This window comes from Henckelia pumila, chromosome 4 (assembly GCF_033568475.1).
Source record: "Henckelia pumila isolate YLH828 chromosome 4, ASM3356847v2, whole genome shotgun sequence".
In the NCBI taxonomy this organism is placed as follows: domain Eukaryota; kingdom Viridiplantae; phylum Streptophyta; class Magnoliopsida; order Lamiales; family Gesneriaceae; genus Henckelia; species Henckelia pumila.
This window is the reverse complement of record NC_133123.1, coordinates 149,272,110-149,292,250: the sequence shown is the minus strand read 5'-3', so window position 1 is coordinate 149,292,250 and position 20,141 is coordinate 149,272,110. Positions and strand designations below refer to the sequence as shown.

Genomic DNA, 20,141 nt, shown 5'->3' with positions numbered 1-20,141 from the left:
CGTAAAGAGTTTTTGACGATCTCATAATCTCACACCGCTGTGAGATTAACTCAAAAAAACAACAAACAAACAAACTATGCTTTCTGATACAATGTCAATAGGAATATCCATGTTGCATTCATGTCACACATTTGTATTCTCGGATCAGTCACAGTGAATTTGACCAAATTAATATACTTAAACTATTGTTTGAATTCACAGCAGAAGCGAATCCATACCAAAAGAAAAGTTATATATATATATATATATATAGCAACAAATGAAAATGGACTCAAATGTCATACAAGAGCTTCTCAAAAACCTTCATATGCTCTGTTTGCAAAGAGATGGCAACGGATAAGCTCCCATCGTTCGTCGCACTTGGCAATATGAAGCTTAAACCTTCGTATGCGATCCCTCCCGGCCCCATGAAGATCGGCCTTCCCCATCCGAAATCCGCGTCATGGATAGGCAGCCGAGACCAACTTGTGATCCCAAGATTGGGGCACCTGAACGTGTGCGCACCACGTACAAGTGCCTTCAAATCAGGCTGCAGTTCCAGGTAGTCGAGGGCCGACCGCAAGTAGTCGTCGTCCATCCGAGCCAAAGCGTCGTGTATTTTACTAGCAGAGTACCAGACTGGCTTGGATTCAAGGTCCCCTGATACAGCAACCGGAGTGGCAGTGAAGATCACATTGCCAAAGTAGCCTGATGGGAGCGAGGGCCGGAGCCGGGATCGCCCATCCGTCGCTATGTACAGCTTTGTGTCCTGATCTTGAGGCAACCCGCGAGCCTTGCACGCGCATCGCCAAATGTGACCTGCCAGCATCTCGTACGAGCTGTATGTGACCGTGTTCCCTTCCTCTTTCGACTTCGACTTGAGTGCGTTGAGCTGATCCCGGGCTAGCTTGAATATGGAAACGGCTGTTTCAGGGGATGTATCGGGTTTGGTCGCCAGTTTCATGGATGGAGGGGGCTGATACTCGATGTGCTTGAACAGGGGTCGGGGCGGGTCGCGGGCACGGAGGAGGGTCCGGTCGATGAAGGGCTCGACGGTGATGTCGAGGCCTCGGGCCATGTCCGACCAGGTGTTGATGAAATGGAGGCCGGAGAATCCATCGGCTGCGTGATGCTGCATTCCGACGCCTAAGGAAACTCCACCACATTTGAAATATGTGACCTGTGAACAAAATGAAAGTCCTTTACGTCGTTCACGTGACATCGAACATTGCTGATATTGATGTTACATCATCGTTCTGCGAAATTAATACGATAAATTCACTAATAATATTGTCAAAGATTAAAAAAGTTCAAGTTGGATGACCACTCGAATTTTTTCGTTTTCAAATAACCTATGATTTGGTATTATGGAATAGATAGTAGCATACTCACTATCACAATAAATTCTACAACCTCTGTTGATTTCTACATGAATTATTCTCTTGCATTTATTATAATTATAATTATAATTATAATTATAATAGACATTTCACGTGAACAAGTACTTACATGGCCAAATGTTAGAATTAATATGTGACACCTTCTAACCCCCAACTACAATTCTATCAACTCGCATCTAATTAAACTACGTACGAGCCAATTAATTCTAAATAATTGTTCCCCATATTAAGCAAAATGAGTGTGACATATTCATGATTGACTTTTTTTTAACTATAAATCACGATTCATTAAAGTTCTCTTGATTAGGTCAAAAATCGGTAATAGGGTGTGTGTGTGTGTAATTTAATTGAACGGATCAGATTATTTATGACTAAAAAAATTAATAAATCACCCAATAATGCAATTCAAATTCGGAAAATCGTGGGAGAAAAAGTCAATTTTGTTGGTGGGATGTTGACCATTCCACCTTTAATTAGCATGTATTATAAATCGAAAAACAAGTGATAATTTAATAAAGCTACTCCAAAAAAAAATAGTGTGAAACAAATAAATACACGTAAAGGAGTGTCAATAACATTCCAATTTAATTATAATATCTATTCTTTGACAAATTTACCTTTATTTATTTTGTTTATTTTATAAATTTAAGGACGTCAACATATATATTTAACTATAATTTATTTTATTAATGAATACTTAGATACCTTATTTAGAATTTTTTTTGAGATTATTAATGAATTGACTAATTTAACTTAATAACAATTAAACGAAATAAAAAAATTTCAATTTATTATATAAAAATTTATATTGAAATGTATTTATTATTATTAACAAATAAATATACATGTATATATATATATATATTTTTTTTTTAAGTTCTCTTTGGTGGAGGTGGGGAGTGCATGTAATAAGTGCGCATGTCCTTTTAGTGGATCAATTGGAAGGAAGAATAATTGAATTTTTTAATACAAAAAATAATAGATTTTGCATACTATTTGTCTAATAATCTATAAATTTTTATCTGAATAATTTAAAATTTGATCCATTATATTTGGTTTTGTTTTGAACAAAATAAATCCCAGACGTGACGAACACTAAACCAAGAAATCACCTGCAGCACCAAAAGTGGGTAGCTTGAGATCCCGAGAGAATAATCCACCGCCGGAATGAGGCGGCGGAGCTCCAGCGTCGGAGCGAAGTCGCCGAAATCATCCACAGCTCCGTCGCACTCCGCTTCCACAAAAAGCACCCCCTCGGCGTTGCAGTCGATCTCAATCCGGCCATCTTCATCCCTCTTCAGCCTCCCCGCCATGGGGTAGAACGGCACCAGCGCGCGGCCCAGCGCCGCCTTGAGCACGGTGGCGTCGAAGAAATCCGCCGCCCCCGTGGGACGGTAAAAGTAGACGCTGGGGGTGTGGAAGTTGGGCACCACCAGATCAACGTTGGAGTTCCACAGGCCGACGCTCGGCGTCGCCGCCGCCGGAGCAACCAACGTCGAATTCTTCACGTCGATCTTCATGTTTATCGACAGAATCAAGGCGAACAAGTTTCGTATACGATGATCGAATGGAACGTTGTGTATGGATCGATGTTTCTAAAGAAGCTGGGAATCATTCATATTTTGCCTCAGAATAAATTAATCGAAGCTGATGTTCAAATGTAAAAAAGATATTCAGATACCGGCGGTGTGTGGCGGAGGAGGAGGATAACGGCGGCGGTGTAGTATATTAGGAGGAGAAATGATGAAACATGAAGCTTATTTTATAATACTGAATGGTTTACCTACCACGCCTAAGGCTAACGAAGAAGACTCTTGTTATTATTAATATTTAATTACACAAATATATTCGGTGATACAATTTCATGAGTCAATAAATTTATTAGATTGATATCTTATTTAAATCATTTATATAAAAAAAAAATTATGTTCTTTGTAAAAAGTATTAATTTTTTTTATTATAAATATGAGTTTTATAATTGATTGGTCTCATATATAAAGATCTGTGAAACAATCTCGTTATAATTACTTAATTAATTAATGATCAAATTTCTTTCCATATATCTATATATATTATTTATGAATTTAATTTTATCACCATTTAGAAAATTATTGGGAGAATTATTATTTGTAACATAATTAAACATTTTGATATATAAATATTTGTTGTCTTCCAAAATACAAATATAAATTTTCTTCACTTAATTCTTCTATTCGATTATTAAAATAGTTCAATATTCAAGCAATATCTCGAGTCAATTTTGTTATAAGAATTTTTCTTCCGATTCGATTTACTAAAAAAATATTACTTTTTATATTAAAAAAATGAAGTTCATGAATAAGATCAACTCCTTTTATAAATATAAATCTAGAAAAAATAATTTTTTTTAGTTCATTAAGTTGTCCATGTTTTAGTTTTGGTCCATAAATTTTTTAAATTTTGGTTTTGGTATACTAAATTTTAATTTTTAGTGATTTTTGTCCAACTGAACACGTGTCAACTAGATATTGACACACATCAACATTTTCCGGGTGACATTAGTGTACCAAAATCAAATTTTGAAAATTTTATGAACCAAAACCAAAATATAAAAAATTTAATGAACAAAAAAATATTTCTCTCGTAAATCTATGAATTATGATATTGTCCGTGAGACCTAGCAAACTCATTTTTACTTAATAAAAAAGAATTTAATGAGCGCAATAAAATATGATTTAGTAATATTTTCAAAGATAATGCAGACCTAACCAACGTACTATAGCATTGACCATTTGACAAGACTTTCATCAATATTTATTGGTATCATTAGATATTTAGATTCAACATATACATATATATGTGTATGCATATGTGTGTAAAGCTTTCCATATAGTTGACACTCAACATTTATGATTATATCAATATTAATAAATCACAAAATGAATTTAATTATAGTTCATGACGCAAAAAATCTGGTTCTTGGGAAAACAAAGATTATATATTGCAATTTATTTATTCCAATAGAATCATTTTCAAGAATCTTTGTTATGTATAAATGTTCGAGGATAACCCAAAGACAATCACTAGTAAATGATAATAATAATAATAATAATAATAATAATAATAATAATAATGAGACAAAAAAATAATATTTTAAGCAGAAACTAAATTTAGAAAAGTGGGAAGATTTGACTTGGTTGAGAAAGTTGGTGAGACGGTGAGTGGCATTGGTTTGTGCTACACTCCAAACATATCCACAGTTCACCAACTCAAATGTGTGTGACATTTGATTTTATGTGTAAATTACTAAATTGCAAATATATCTCATTTTTCTCACCAACTTTAATGCGGTTTTCATTGTACCAACCCTTTGGTGGAACTATAGCATCTTTCAACTAGAAACATTTGGTCCTACTCCACGGGCTACAATTGTACGAATGGATGATGGAAATTGGAAACGCCAAAATTAGTGTTCCGTAGGTGATGCCTCGTCTACATCGGGAATATAGTCACCTAGCAGTTTCGCCCCTTGGATGACTCCGAAAGATCTTATCTTGAGGTGGTTTTTTTATTTTTATTTTTATTTTTTTTAATCATAATAACCACGTTCCATTTTATCTCTATCGTGTAGTCGTTCTTGTATCTAACGTGTATATCTCTAATAGAATTGAGGTTTTTGTTTTAAAGAATTATTGTTCATAATAACGATTCATTTCCGGTCTGGTTAATTAGTAGATATGCAATGACATAAGAAGAAGAGGGGGTATTCATTTCTCCACTCAGTTTTGACGGATAAAATTTATCATGGTAGATTCGTAGTCTCTCTTTGTTGGGAGAGAATGGTGATGTGATGTCATCATCACCTTTCTAACCCTCATCCTAGTATTTACCAATTTCGTAAATTCATGTAATTTATTTTAATATTTACAATATTCTCCAATTTTATGACTATAAATCAGACGAATTTAATTTTTCTTTTTAAAAAATCACGGTTATCAAACCACACAACATATGCACACGAACACTAGTACCGAAATATCACATTTTTTCCCTAGGTAGATATCTATTTACAATTGTATTTTATCATTTACCTTTTCTCTTTTTTGTTATAAATAAAACAGATTGTACCAGAATACTGGTATAGACGAAGTTTTTCTGTACAAGGAAAAAGGAAATGAAAAATAAAATAAAATAAATCGATGACGAGGTAAATTCCAAGAATAGTCAACCGTCAACAGAAGATGTTGAATGTGGTGAAATCACCCAGCATTTTCCGCTGACTTATCTTTTAAATGAGTTTGGAGTCTTTGAACCGAATGGGTGACGGGACTCTAGATACTCCAAATATTTTTTTTGATTGTTTTTTAAACCAAATGATATAATAAAAATAAATAAATATCTACATCATTATTTTTTAGAAAATCTAGTTTTGCTTATTATATTCGATTTGATGGGATAATCTTGGACAGGTAAGACGACACCAGCTTGTACGAGGCGATTTCTTGAGATCATGAAACATACGGCGCATGCGCCAGCCAAGTGGCTAATTATAGCTTTTTCTTCATGGGAAGGAATCTATTTAATCGGATGTTGAATTAGGTGTACCATATTTCAATTAAGCTATATAGAGAACAAGAATATTTTTTTTTTCTAAAAAAATAAATATTCATTTATAAAGTTTTACAACTCCAGAAGAGTATTAGTCTATTACACATTTATTGAAATCACAAAGCAATGTTCCATTAACAACTATTTTCCTGCTAAAGTTGTAATCAGGGTGTCAAAATATAGCATTCATGATCTATCACTTACAAGCATGGCAAAAGGTCTTCGCGAGTTTCTTGTTTGTAATCATGATTAGTGTCACGAATGGAGAAAAACAAGGTGTAGAATGTTGTCGTTCGAAAGAGACAGCAAAAAAGGAACTGGGAAGAGATTCCACTCGTTTTCACCTGGCTGTGGATGAACCAGCAGAAAGCCTTTCGCTCCTAGCTTTATCGGCCTTTTCCATGTAATCTTGATGGGATCGATGCTTCGAGCCTATAAGGATATAAGCATCTCAGATTTAGCTGATGCTCCTTTAAAACACATTTCGAATTTAAACAAAAAAAAAAAATGGCAGAGACATAGACAGAGATGAGATATTACTTATTAGAGCTACATGATCAAGTATTCCATTTTTATTGTTTCAATTCCAAATGTGTTTTAAAGGAGAATCAGCTAAATCTGAGATGCTAGATGAGATATAAGAGCTACATGATCAAATATTTCATTTAGTAAAACACAGTAAAAGAATTTGTTTAGGGAATGCCTCTCGTATCTTTTGTTTGCTTCTTTACTCGTGATCGAAAACCTAGAGGCAGCTTATTGTGTTTTTTGTTACAGCAAAGACAATATCAAACAAATTGATGAAGCCTCAAGACCAATAATATGATTGACAATGTTCAATGTTGAGTTTTATATCGTCCTTCCACCCCAGAAGCTTGAATCATCTTTCTATTTTATTTTAATATGATGTTCAATATCAATAAGATAATAATGATGAAACTTTTGTTTAGCTATAATTTTCTGTTATTCAGCTGTCCTTTTAATCGGAAATAAATACACTAGAGATCAAAGAAGTTTATTTCTCAAATGTAGAAGTTGGATCAGTAGAAATAAAAAATATAACGTAAAAATATTAACCCTGATGAACAAAGCCTAGCCTTCTCGGCATCTTCAATCATATATGTAAAGAGGATCGGAAAGATTTCTAACCGAAGGTAAAAAATCCACTATATTGTCCAGACACTTCTATTCTCACCAACACCAAAACAGTTTAACTTGAGGCTCCGACTAATCCAGAAAATTCATTTCCGCGAGTATAATAGCTCGATCAAGCTAATGTCACTTTATTTCCTTAATATATGGAGGCTACATAGATGTTATCTCCTCTTGTATCTAGATCTTTCAAACTTGCAGCATTTTGAGCAAATCTTGCCCTGTAACAGTTAAATCAACCATTTTTTCTTGGAACGTGAACTGAATACATTGCAAATAGTTAGAAAACTAAAACATATTATATCCTAGAAGCATACATGAGGCTATCGCTTTTCTCAGTTTCCTTTGCACTTATTGTTTTGCATTTGAGGCATGTTCCGCTACTAAATGAGTTACTGGTAAACATAAAGGATAATCCTCTATAATCACCGGTTCTCCAGCATAACAAAAACCAGTTTTATCTATATCCCAATGACCAAAGTTTTTCAATGGAATTTGAAATGCCTTAACCTGATAAGTTGATTATTGCTCATATCCTTCCGCAAAATCAAATTGTCAAAAATCCAAATGCAATAGAGATCCCAGTCATTTCCAATGGACAACTGAACCACACCATACTTGAGGATCAAGTTTTTCAACAGTCTACACTCACTCCTCTCACAAAATATCTATTTATAAAAACTATTAGCAATTTCAAAAAAATCTTTCGTGTCTAAAACTTTTGGTTCCTTCAAGCACTGGCACCATCACAGAAATTTAAAAACCTAACATAATATGAAGGAGAAAAACTAGAAAAATCAACCTCTTAACGAAGAAACAAACAATTTTTGCTCAGAACTATAGAATCAGCCATGAAACACCTGGGAAAAAATTGAATTCATCATCGAAGATAAGCGTGCCATTACAGACAGAAGCTATAAACTACTCAATCAACACGCCATAGATCCAAAAATCAAAGCCATTTCCCAATCATCGGATGAAAAAAGAATCAAATAGGAAATTACAATCATTGATAGCAAAAACAAACCTTGATTCATGAGGTACCATGGAACACCAAAGAGGACTCCAATGATGGCGATGCCTGCCGCCACATGCTTCTTCTCACCGCTATATAGATAGTGATTTAACTTAGCGCCAAATCCCCGTCCTCCTCCGGCCGCCGCACCGGCTCCATTGCCGGGTTTCTTCGGATCAGCGCTCATTCTTGCTGCTATTCTCTTTAAACCCTTGTTCTGCGCTTACTAGTCTTCACTTTCAGCTCAAAACCCCTCCGGCATCGGAAATGATTTGGGCCAGGTCCGTCAGGGCCCAATAAAGTAAAGAACTTAGAAGTTGAATTTGGGCCACATGCTTCTCAAATTTGAAGAGCATGGTTGATCCAATATTATTTAATCTTTTCCCCAAAAGAAAATTTAATTTGAGTTAAATATTACATACATTATATTTTCATAGTGATAAAGTGAATTTAAGAACTCAATATCATTTAAAAAATATTGTCAGATATTTTTTATTCCCATATAAAGAGCTGGTAAAAGACTTCCTACAACACAGTAAATATGCTCTAACTCTTGAGCCAAATTTATAATAAAAACTTCTTATGAAATCGTTTCATGAAATAAATTTTACGAGATAGATATTTTATTTGTACTTACCTATGAAAAATTATTATTGTATAACAAAATATCAAATTTCACTCTAAATATGGATCAAGTCGACTCGTTTAAATGGATATAAAATGAATATAAAATTATGATATCATTTCACATGACACATACTCATTTTGTAATTGAGTTATGCTATACATACATATATACATGGTACACACGGTTATACCTTGTATTGGAAATTTAAAAATATTCTTAATGCACTAATAAAAAAATCTTTTCATTGAGATAATTTTATAATTTTAAAAACAATATATGTAAGTGTGTTTACCGTATATGTACATATATCAATTTTCTTTATAATTTGAGCTCTCAAATGCATTCATATGCAAAGTTTGTAGATCCAATGTGAACCCGTGATTGCAATTCCCCAAGCTCAACGTCAGTTTTTTGGGTCTGGCTCATGAAATACGAGCTTTGTTTGCACCCTTAATTTAGATTCGAACATTTTAACGAAAAATAAAATAAAAGGTGAGTTTTGGTTTTATTGTGGAATTTGTTTTGGTAATTTAAAATGTTATATTTGTGATAGTACAACTCGTGAGCCATGAGTCATGACTGAGTAGTACATACATAACATATATAAAAAAGTCAGCTGTCATTCATTGCATCTGTTATAAATCCTTTTTTCTCATTAATGATACAGGATATATATAGTTCTTTAATATGTAGAAAATCTTGGATTGAAACATTCGTCTTTAAAAAAGATACGAAACACACTATTTTGCATAAAAAAATCATGCAATGTCAAACAAATAATATTTGCTTTGTAAAGAACAATAGAAGTATTAAATCATCAAATGTTACCTTACATATGCAAGTTGATTATGTTTTATATAAATTATTTCAAACTTTATGACCATTATTTATACATGTGAAACTCGAAAAATCATATAACTTTGACATATAAAAACTTTTCGACTTTTTCTTAACAACAATTTTTGTTAAGAAAAATCTAAAAAGTACTTAAAAGCTCTACAAAATACTATCTTAGTTAGGTCAAATTTTAAGTAAATATTCGGATCCATTGTAACCAAAAAAAACAAAAAAAATTTGCAGATTAAAAAATCATCGATAATTTACACTAAATGTATTCACAATTCAAACAAAAATAAAGCTAATCACGATCCATCCCAAGTCAGCTCCAACAACTAGTTAGCTACATTTCACCTGAGCCTTCTTCTTGAAGTAGGAGAAGGAGAGAACTCAAATGGAAGTGGTAAAAGCTCCATTTCACCGTTCAATATCTTCACAACGTCCCCGATATCCGGTCTCAGCTCCGGCATCTTCTGTATGCAAGAAAGTGCCAAGTTAACACACAAGCTCGCCTGTTCCTTGTTGTACTCAGCTTTCAGTTTCAGCCGCTCATCCACGAGTTCTAGTAGGCTTCCTGTGCGAGCCAAGAGTCGAGACCAGCTAACTAAGTTTGCTTTCTCCGGTTTCATTGGGGACGAAAGCACGTGCAACGGTCTTCTACCCGATACAATGACTAGAATCAGCACACCTAGGCTGTATATATCAGCTTTCTCCATCAAGTATCCACATGAGCCGTTGTATTCTGGTGCTACATAACATAGTGTCCCTCTCATGCTCGTCGTGCTACTTAACTCTCGACTGAAAAGATCGCCACTCCACATATCGCTCCCCGTCGAACGTGCTTTCTTCTTCCTCCATCCTTCCCTGAAACTGAACTCCACATTCTTGTTAACAAGATCGCGGTTTTCGTGTCTAGTCTTTCTCTTCCTCCTGAAGTGAAAGCTTTTCCCCAAACCAAAATGTGGTACTCTGAAACATTTCTTACTGTTCGTGTTATCAAGTTCATCTAAACGCTCTTCTTTCCACCATTCGTGCATCTTCCGATGCTTCTTAGTACACACAGGCTGAGACATTTCACGTCCCTTCAGTTCATCATTCTCAATTACAGCATTAGTACACTGATGATCAATCCCATGTTTTTTCACAGAGTTCCCAAATGCATCTTCGAATTTATCTTTCCTTTTGCAGTTATCCAAGTGGGCTTGCTCCTTGGATCCCCCCATTTCTTCGTCCCAAACGGCACTAGGCGAAGAACAGATTTGAGTCCCAATCCATTCATTCACATAATCTTTGCTGCATAGTTCACCACTCCCATCTTGTCTCCACCACCAGTCTTTCCCCCACTGTTTCGCACCCACACGAATGTTATAATTATCATTACATGAAGTTAAATCTTTGCTATGATCCATGTCACTTAAGTGATCACAATCACAAGGCATAAACTTATCACAATCCTCCCCACCATTATCATCACTTAACAACTCTTTCCCCTTCATATTACAACCTCTGTTATCACTATGATGAATCTTGCCACTAGTTTGCAAAGAAGAAGATGCTTGCAAAGCCAAAGAAAAATCTACCTCCTCATTCTCATGAATCCCTTTTTCTCCGGCCACACCACCAGCATTGAAGTTCTCTGAAAGCTCCTGACTTTTCCCCAAGTCCTGGCTGAACAAATCGACGCCAAATTCCTCCTCGAGCTTCGTTTTCGACAACCCGAAATCCGAAAGCTTAGCTCTGAAATCAGCATCAAGCAACACATTGCTAGGCTTCACATCACCATGGATCACAGCTGGTTCACACTCAAGATGCAAGAAAGCTAACGCCTTTGCAACATCAAGAATGATCGAAAACCTCCTGGCCCAATTCAAGCACAAATTATTAACATTACCACTCCCTTTATCATCAGACTCCACAAATAAAGATTCTTGCAAACTCTTATTAGGCATGTACTCGTAAACCACAAGTCTCTTCCCGCTGTCAACGCAAAAACCCAACAAACAAACAAGAAAAGAAGACTTGAGCCCACCAAGAATCCTCAACTCATTCTGGAATTCTTGCTCACACTGTAATGAATCTGAGTCGAGAAGTTTCACCGCCACCAATTTACCATCCTTCAAAATGCCTCTGAAAACAGTGCCGGAACCTCCTCTGCCTATGGTATTGGATACACTGAAGTTGTTGGTGGCATTCTTGAGCTCTCTGTAAGTGAATCTTTGAAGCTTGTTCAATGGCGCGGCGGAATCATACGGGCTGGTGCGGGACCTGTGCACCAGAGAGTACCAGAAACGGTAAAGAAGATACAGAATAACTAAGAGAATCAAAAGAGAGAGAGATATTGTGATTGTAAGTAAAGCCATGCTTGTTTTTGGCCTCGAATCAAGCGGTGATGGCTGGCTTGAAGTCATTTTTCATTGAAATAATTGAGCAAAAATGGTTATGATTATGATACATGGCTCTCTCTGTTCTCTGTGTGTTATTTATTTCTATTTTTTTTTTTACAATCTTCTTTTCCTTATTTTTCGTGTTGGTGGGGGTGGGGAAGTTTGTCCTGTCTTTATTGAGATTTACGATATTGGCGCTTTACCGATGCTATTTTATTTTTAATACTTTTATTTATATATATATTCATCTTAAATTTAGATTAACATGTCAAATAGATTATCAGTCAGCAGTAAAACGACTTTGCAAGAAATATTAGACAAATCTATATTTTAATTATTTTAGTTCGAAATTCGTGACGCGACATTTCTTTATATAATACAAGTATGAGAAATTACGACGATACTACATCGTAGCATAGGAGAAAATAGTTCTTGGCTTAGTTTGACATATTTTAGTTGTGTATGATAAATCAAGATTAAACTCCTATGATGAAAAGCTCACGACAAGGATTGACATTTTACTAATAAGTTTTTGTCTTAATTAAAGAACTTGATTTTGGAATAAATATTTGGCCAAGCATGAATAAATTAAAGTGATCAACCAAATTTTACAAAATAAAAAGTAAATGGCATGAAACGACTTCAATTAGTGGTGGCGTGGAATTTGGGAGGAGTTTGTTTGGATTCCACGATAACCAATAGTAGTATAATCTAATTCTATTCACAAAATATATAATTTTATTATATATATAAAATTTGGACTTTTTTATTTATGCGGGGGAGGATAATGGAGGATTATACTTTAAGATATTGTTGTTTAATTTATTTATTAAATAAATGGGATTTGAGTAGAAATTTGTGAAAAGGAGATGGATCCTGGGGAGCTTTTGACTAAAGAGCCTCATTTTGCAGGAATGGGGGGAAGAAAATGGGACGGAATTTTTTAATGCTTTACAGGGGTGGGGTGGGGTGTCGGTTCACTTTCCTCATTCTGTCCTTTAGAATTTCTCTTTATTTTTACTTGTTTCATGTCAAAGTCAATGTTAATTTATCAAAGTTTTCATAACGAATTGGGTGTTCAGCAATCATTGTTTTTGGTGGTTCGAGATTTGTTGCAGTTTTAAATTTAATATCTTGATATCAAATGAACTTTGATCGTAGTCAATCGAAAACATTATATTTCTTTGGGTTTAAAACGTTTATGATTTGATTGATGGTAATGAAAATAAGAAAGATCATCATCATTAAAATTATCAAGATTTTTTTTATTTTAATGACATGCGAACTCATAATCGTTATCTTTCGTCCACACTGATTAAATCCGTTGGATTGGTTATTTCTTGATTTTATTACTATTTGTTATTTTCTAATTTGATGATTTTTTTATAATTTTGTATTTGTATGTTGATTCTGTTTATGAATTTTTTACACCAAAGTTTCTAGAGGATTATTAATATGAAAATACGGTAGACTTTCTTCTAATTAAAAAAAAATTAATAATTGTATATAAAAAAATTTAGTAAAGATGGTTTAACAAATCATGGACCTGAAAAATTCAACTCGTCACCATATCTTATGACGTGAGAAATATATGTTTTTTTTGTGTAATATACTCGGTTCAGATGAAAAATACTACTTTTAACATAAAAAATAATTTTTTTCATGGAATGGATTCGATCAAAATCCATCTCAGAAAATCGAACAATAAACAATATAATAGGAGTTTTTATGCATATACATATACACGCACACAAACATACAAGCAATAAGCCAATAATACCCCAATGTGGGTAGGGGCCATACATGTGAGCTGAAAAGGGGCACCGAAGTTGAGCATGGGAGCACCACTAGTACTAACTATACTAGTGGGTAGGGGGAGGTTTTTGTAATTTTCTTCGTGAATCCACACGTTATATTTCATTTGCTCACATTTTTTCACGAGACATCACTATCTGAATCTTTTTCCTTTTGCCATTTAACATGGCTTATCCACGATAAGCTTGATATAATTTGATTATATGGCTTCCAAAATCTATAAGTTTTGGTATACTAATAATGATAATCCGAGCTTATAACGTACTAACTAGTAACAGGCTCGGTATCAATTACAACTATGAGTTTTGGTCCAGCGCCATGCATTCGATTAGTTAAGACAACATATGTTTGATGTTAACTGTCCACTACTGTCCTGTTATCCTAGTTCCTTTCATGCCAAATAATTTTTATACTGCTTTACAGAGGTTCTTCGTAGGTTCAAATACACAGGTTTAACCGGAAACTAAAACGTGTACTTCGAGTGGAAATCACACAACATTTTAGTTCCTTTTTGGGTTCCTCATGAATCTGATGGAAAATAAAACACTATACCGGCATTGCAACTGCAAACTCTATACATCTGCTAAGTTGAAAGAGTTGAAAACCATTAACCTGAGGCTCCCGATGGCTGCAAATTTTACAACCTTTATCTTCTTTTGATGTTGATCCTCTTGCTTCTGGTGGATCTGTTCGTCTAACGCATACGGAATGTGATGATCGTTGATGGTACTCCAGTTCTGCAACAGAATCAAGAAGCAAGATGGTAACGATCTGGTTATTTAGTTCTTCTGGGATTTTCATGATTTTGTGTTCTGATTTATTACCTTAGCAGCTCAACTACGCCATGCAGAAGATAGTTCGGTGTCCACATCTTCTTCCCACCAAGTGGCGCTCTACAATATCAGTTATATTCACCAGCCCATAGCATTAGGTGGGATTGTGGGAAGCATTTTTGAAAAATGTGTATTTCAAAAACTTTTTCTGATGAAACTGCATTTCTATGATGCTGAGAATTTAGAACCATATTTGGATAAGGGGAGAGAACCTTGTAACCTCGTCGAAGGAACTCGAGCGAGCTTCCTTCCTCCTCCTGCAGTCCCAATACCCTAAGTAATTCTTCCTTAGCCTTGCAAGTCGAAAATTTCCCAAGTTAGCAGGTTTGTATATCATAGCCATGAAGTGACTAGAATAATGTGGAAAAAAAACAGGAAGGAATTAATGCATATTTACTTCTCCCAAACTGAATCGAGTTGCACTTTCTGCTATACACACATACGACCCATCTCCTTGCTTCAACATCACCTGCCAAGGCCCTGAACAAGTTCATAAATGACTTATTATATGGCATTTCAAGTTGATTTTTCCAATTTGCTTACGGCCATTGATTTTTGCTCTGGGTTCCTAAACTTCTCTAAATTTTGTTGGAACAAGATTCAAGAATCAGGCCAATCTGGGATTGCATGAAGTGATCTATTAATATCTTTTTTTCCATCTCAAGTCTACCTAGTGGTACCAATGAATGCAATGAAACAAAACATAAAATTTTCAGCAGGCCCGAAAGATGTGGAAAACAAGAGAGAAGTACCCAGACTTAAAAGCTAAGCATATGTATTGCTCACCGGGATATTGACGAAATAATGCTCCACTGTAGTTCACCACATAAGGTGCCACAGCAACTGTCTTTCGAAAGCCAAGAAAAAATAATTGTACCACCCAAAATTACAAAAACAGAAGAAAGAGTGCATATAGAATTTTGAAATTCAAGGCAGTACCTTTGAGTATTCTCTTATTCGAATATAAAAAATGGAAGAGAATTGAGAAAGAAAACGATAATGCAAATCCCTGCTAGGAAATCCTAAAATACCGAGATCAGCACTGCACATAGAGATGATATTCAGCACAGACACTGAACGGAGAAGGATAAAATGGATAATCCATCAGAATGAATTTAACTTTAGCGTACCGCAGCGTTTCAAGTTCCAAGTTGAAGAGAAGAGTAGGGGTGGAAGAAGCAAATGTTTCCTACATCATCAAGAAAACATTAATTAGTTCACAATTCACATACACATCATAGATGATAAATAATTGTACTAGTCTAAAAATGATCGATTTATTGAACAACTATTTGCATTTAACATGGAAATGGCTTGGGAACATACCACATACTTCTCTACACTAGAAAGATCACGAGTGCTGGAATTGATGAACATATAAAGTGATGGTGGCTTGTCGGACTTCCAACGATCTGCAGTGAGTAATCAGAATGTTAAAAAAAAGCATTTTAAGCAAAATCACTGCAAAGTAACTCATGTCAAATATGAGCATTTCAACATAAAGTTTTAAAAGTCCCATGATTAAAATCTAAATGTAGTCATAGCTGTTTGCGTATTTTACTTCATGGAAGATTTGCTAAGTTAATGACAATTTTTCGGATTCCTGATGCCATTTAAGAAAACAACCTTCATTTTCATCTGCAAAATCGAAATCCAATGTGTCTATTATGGACTTGAAGAACGATGTGACTGCACCACTAGGAACATCATCCAAGGATCCAATGGTTATTCCATCAATCTGAAAAACAAATGATCAAAATGAATGAAAAATGTTCTACAAAATAACTCCGCATGAATTTTGACATATTAACTCGTCATCACCTGAGAAGAGCAATATATATTTTAACCAAGTAGAGTGCATCAAACGAGCAGGCAGAACAAAAATATGGTTATGACAAATGAGCTGGACAATGTTTCTTGTTCCGATGCACATTCAGAAACAGAAAAAAAAAAGTATATGAAAAAAAAAGGTAATTAAGTTACCGAGTCTAGAGCTGCTTTAAAAAGATCTGTTGCCCTACGCCTTTCTGGTTTATCAGGGAATACCTGAAAGCATCATGGCATACAGCATATTTGACTTCCACGTCCTGAAATTGAAATTATACCATCTTCATGGAAAATGAAAACCAAAACTGAAGAATATTTTCTTACGATGCAAGCTCTCGTTTCTTGTTTCTGTTGTAGCTTTTTAACAACTGCTAACGCAAGTTGAATGTTGGCATCACTGTACTCATCAGATGATCCCTATACACCTCAGAAATTTCAGAAAAAATAATGTATCCGATAAATAATTTGTCAAAAACTCTTTTTTACTATATTCCTTTCAAAATCAAGAGACAACTTCTTTCGTTTGAAAAAAAAACAAAACAACGATGGAAAAATGGAGAAGGAAACCTTTGGCACTGTATTTTTCTTTTCTTCTTTGTGCAGGGAAAATACTCGAGAGCTAAAAGCCTAAAACAATACCTTATAAGAAGAAATGTTGGTAGGCAATGGGCTGGTAAAGTAATCAACGAGGAGACAAGCCGAAGAAAGAAAAAAAAGAGCAGGCAAATGTCAGTACAACAAATGAAACTCATAAAATATCTCACAGATTTTGCAATAATCTAAAATGAAGCAGTCAAATTAAGAAATCTGAAACTATCAATGCAAAGGATGTGCAAAAAGATCTCATCGAGATAAAGTGGATTAAATATTCAAGGAAGTAACTGAAAATACCAAGCACGAACTACCAACGATAAAGAACTGAATAATTATCGATGCAGTAAAATTCTTCCATCATATATTGGTAAACTCAAATCTTTGCATTATCCACGAGTCGATGACTTCAAATCAAGCTCGTGAACCGTACTTAATTTTCAGATTATACAGATTTTTATCACTTCATAATACCTTTTATACTAATCGGAAGTCAAATGGTTCTATATACATCTTCGATTCAACTGAAGTCACACAAAGATTTTAACTTTACTATCACCAAAACGTCAGAATCAAATTATACAACTTTAGTTTATATCACTTGGTAATGCCTTTTAAGCTCTTAGGAAGTTAAAGAGGGGTGACTCTATGCTACACCAATGCACCAGGAGGTCGCATAGAATCACCCGATATTTCTATATTCATCTTCCATTCAAGTGACAAATCATACAAAGATTTTAAATTTACTATCAACAAAACATCAGAACTAAAAACAAACACCAGAACACAAATCCACCACAGTTATGCATATGAAAGTCATTACTGCATCACTAAAATCCACACCACAGTGTAGCCGTAAAATCAGTCAGAATTCAACCAAAACTAAAATCATACAATGGGTATGCTTTTAAATCTGAATTACAAACATAGGGCAACCCACCGATCAACAAAAACACAGAAAAAGCATCAGTGAATGCATAGGAGTCCAGAGAAATACGCACGGGAAATCAATTTCAACTCGGATTTTTCCGTCTTGCAGAGCATAAAAAAGTGAAGTGGCGGCATCCGATACAAGAACTTCGTATGATCTGGGCTTGTAAACCGAAACGCCGGACTTTGGCCTCACTCCCGAAGCAGATTTCGCGGCTTCTGCGCAGCTAATTATCATTCTCTTCCGGCAGCGAATTGAGCTGACTAGTTTGATTGAAGGAGCGCTAACGGAGGATAGAGACGAGAAGGGATGCTGATGGGAAATATCAACAACAGAAGAGGCCAAAACAGATGGGATTTTCGCCATTGTTGAAACTACGGCCGAAGAGTTTACAGCCATGGGCGGCTTTGGGTTGTGGAAGGAAAGATAACGGTCAGCAAATTGGTTGGCTGATATTGTCACTTTTGAGTGATTTAATTCTATGCATAGTAATGGGATTTAGAGATGGTTTTCTTCCCTAAAAGTCCTTTGATTTTTCTCTGGTTCATATTTTAGATCTTCTGATGTATTTCTACTTCAGTTCTGTCACAAAAATATAAATTACAAATGTTTATGGTAACCAATAATGAAAACATGCTATTTTGCTACTAGCAATGCTTTGACATACATTCAACGGTTGATATTTATTAATATTCATAATCTTTTATATTTTAGTAGATCTTATATATTGATTAATTGAACACCTTATCTTTACTATCTTTAGTATATTATAATAGATAAACCCATTAGAAAAACTAACTTTAGTCATTTTAATAGATTTCCAATTTTAACCTTATAACTCTTTCAACATACCATTATCTTAATTTTTAATTATCATTATCTCATTACCTAATGGAAGAAAATATATAAATAAATTCAATTCTATAAAAATATATTATGTGCACATGCAATGCATATGCTTAGTATACTAATATCTATAATGGGGAAATGTCTTATAAATAGCATAAAATATTTTCTCTCGCAGTAAACTCGAAATTTTTATGCGAGAACAAATTATATTTACATTCGATTTGATTTGATTTATAAAGTTTTTAAGTTCTTAATTAGAATTATTTTATTTTACATTTGTAGAAATGTTTTTGGTGCACCATCAAATTTTCATTTTGGGCGGTGTATTAATTTTAATGTATAGGTTATGAAACTTTTACATATATACTCTTTAAATGTAAAGATTTATAAATATATAATTTTTATAGTTTCAAATATCTCACTTGAAAATTAAAAACTATAATTGCCGAATGAAAAATCTAAATGGTTATATTATTTGTTTTTTTGGTTTAAATGGAAATGTTTTTTTGTGCACCATCAAATTCTCAGTGCAAAAAATGTATTTAGTTTTAATGTGTTTGTTATGAAATTTCTACACACTCTTTAAATGCAAATATTATGAATATAGAATTTTATAGTTTCAAAATAACTCGTAAGTTAAAAACTATAACTGCTGAAAAAATTTTTAAATCGTTATATTATCTTTTTTTTTTTGGTTTAAATAGAAATGTTTTTTAGTGAAATTCTCAACGCAAACAATATTGTATTTAATTCTCATACATGTATTAGTTGTGAAACTTGTACATACTCTTTAAATGTAAATATTTATAAATATATAATTTTTTAGTTTCAAGTAAATCGTTTAAAATTTAAAGGAATACTAAGTCTTGAATAGACTAGGATTCTTTCGTTATAAAATGATATTGATAATATGTGTTTTGCCTTTCTGTGATCATTATATGCCCTGAATTAAACGATATTGATTTTATTTCCTAAGACTAATGTTTCCATACTTACAGGATCATTAAAACTAGTATCTTCAGAGATCAAGATAAGAGAGAAGGGTGTTGGGCAAAAAGAGATACCGAGAGATTAAGCAGAAAAGAGAAAAAGCTTCAAGGACGTTTGCTGCAAAGGAGAGAGGTCCGAGTCATTCCTTGAAGATCTTCGGTGTTGTTCATGATCACTACATACGTCCTTTAATCTTTAGAGTTTTAATGATCGTTTAGGGTCGGAGTGATATCGTCTCAATAAGTCTCGAAATTGTTTTTTCTTATTTTACACTCGTGAGTTTTTGTTTCAATCTTGGATTGAATTTAGAGTGTTGTTAGATT

At 34.2% G+C, this 20,141-nt stretch overlaps 4 protein-coding genes across 4 annotated transcripts; all 4 read right to left on the bottom strand.

Annotated features, from left to right (window-relative positions):
- Positions 1-215: 215 nt before the first annotated feature.
- LOC140860396 (shikimate O-hydroxycinnamoyltransferase-like) lies at positions 216-3,153 on the bottom strand. Its single transcript, XM_073263412.1, has 2 exons — positions 2,492-3,153; positions 216-1,159 (listed from the first exon to the last, which is right to left on the bottom strand). Exons 1-2 carry the CDS (start codon positions 2,897-2,899, stop codon positions 272-274), a joined length of 1,296 nt encoding a protein of 431 aa, XP_073119513.1. The 5' UTR covers positions 2,900-3,153; the 3' UTR covers positions 216-271.
- Positions 3,154-6,007: 2,854 nt separating this feature from the next.
- On the bottom strand, positions 6,008-8,368 carry LOC140866822 (uncharacterized). Its single transcript, XM_073271876.1, has 2 exons — positions 8,146-8,368; positions 6,008-6,398 (listed from the first exon to the last, which is right to left on the bottom strand). The coding sequence occupies exons 1-2, from the start codon at positions 8,318-8,320 to the stop codon at positions 6,307-6,309; spliced, it is 267 nt and encodes an 88-aa protein (XP_073127977.1). The 5' UTR covers positions 8,321-8,368; the 3' UTR covers positions 6,008-6,306.
- Positions 8,369-9,860: 1,492 nt separating this feature from the next.
- LOC140866465 (putative receptor-like protein kinase At1g80870) lies at positions 9,861-12,123 on the bottom strand. The gene has a single exon (XM_073271454.1). The coding sequence runs from the start codon at positions 12,004-12,006 to the stop codon at positions 9,949-9,951; it is 2,058 nt and encodes a 685-aa protein (XP_073127555.1). The 5' UTR covers positions 12,007-12,123; the 3' UTR covers positions 9,861-9,948.
- Positions 12,124-14,089: 1,966 nt separating this feature from the next.
- On the bottom strand, positions 14,090-18,514 carry LOC140864124 (protein LPA3). Its single transcript, XM_073268069.1, has 13 exons — positions 18,050-18,514; positions 17,097-17,127; positions 16,782-16,874; positions 16,614-16,676; positions 16,257-16,368; positions 15,957-16,042; positions 15,761-15,819; positions 15,570-15,672; positions 15,417-15,477; positions 15,028-15,110; positions 14,843-14,923; positions 14,622-14,690; positions 14,090-14,534 (listed from the first exon to the last, which is right to left on the bottom strand). The coding sequence occupies exons 1-12, from the start codon at positions 18,376-18,378 to the stop codon at positions 14,631-14,633; spliced, it is 1,161 nt and encodes a 386-aa protein (XP_073124170.1). The 5' UTR covers positions 18,379-18,514; the 3' UTR covers positions 14,090-14,534; positions 14,622-14,630.
- Between the last annotated feature and the right edge of the window lie 1,627 nt (positions 18,515-20,141).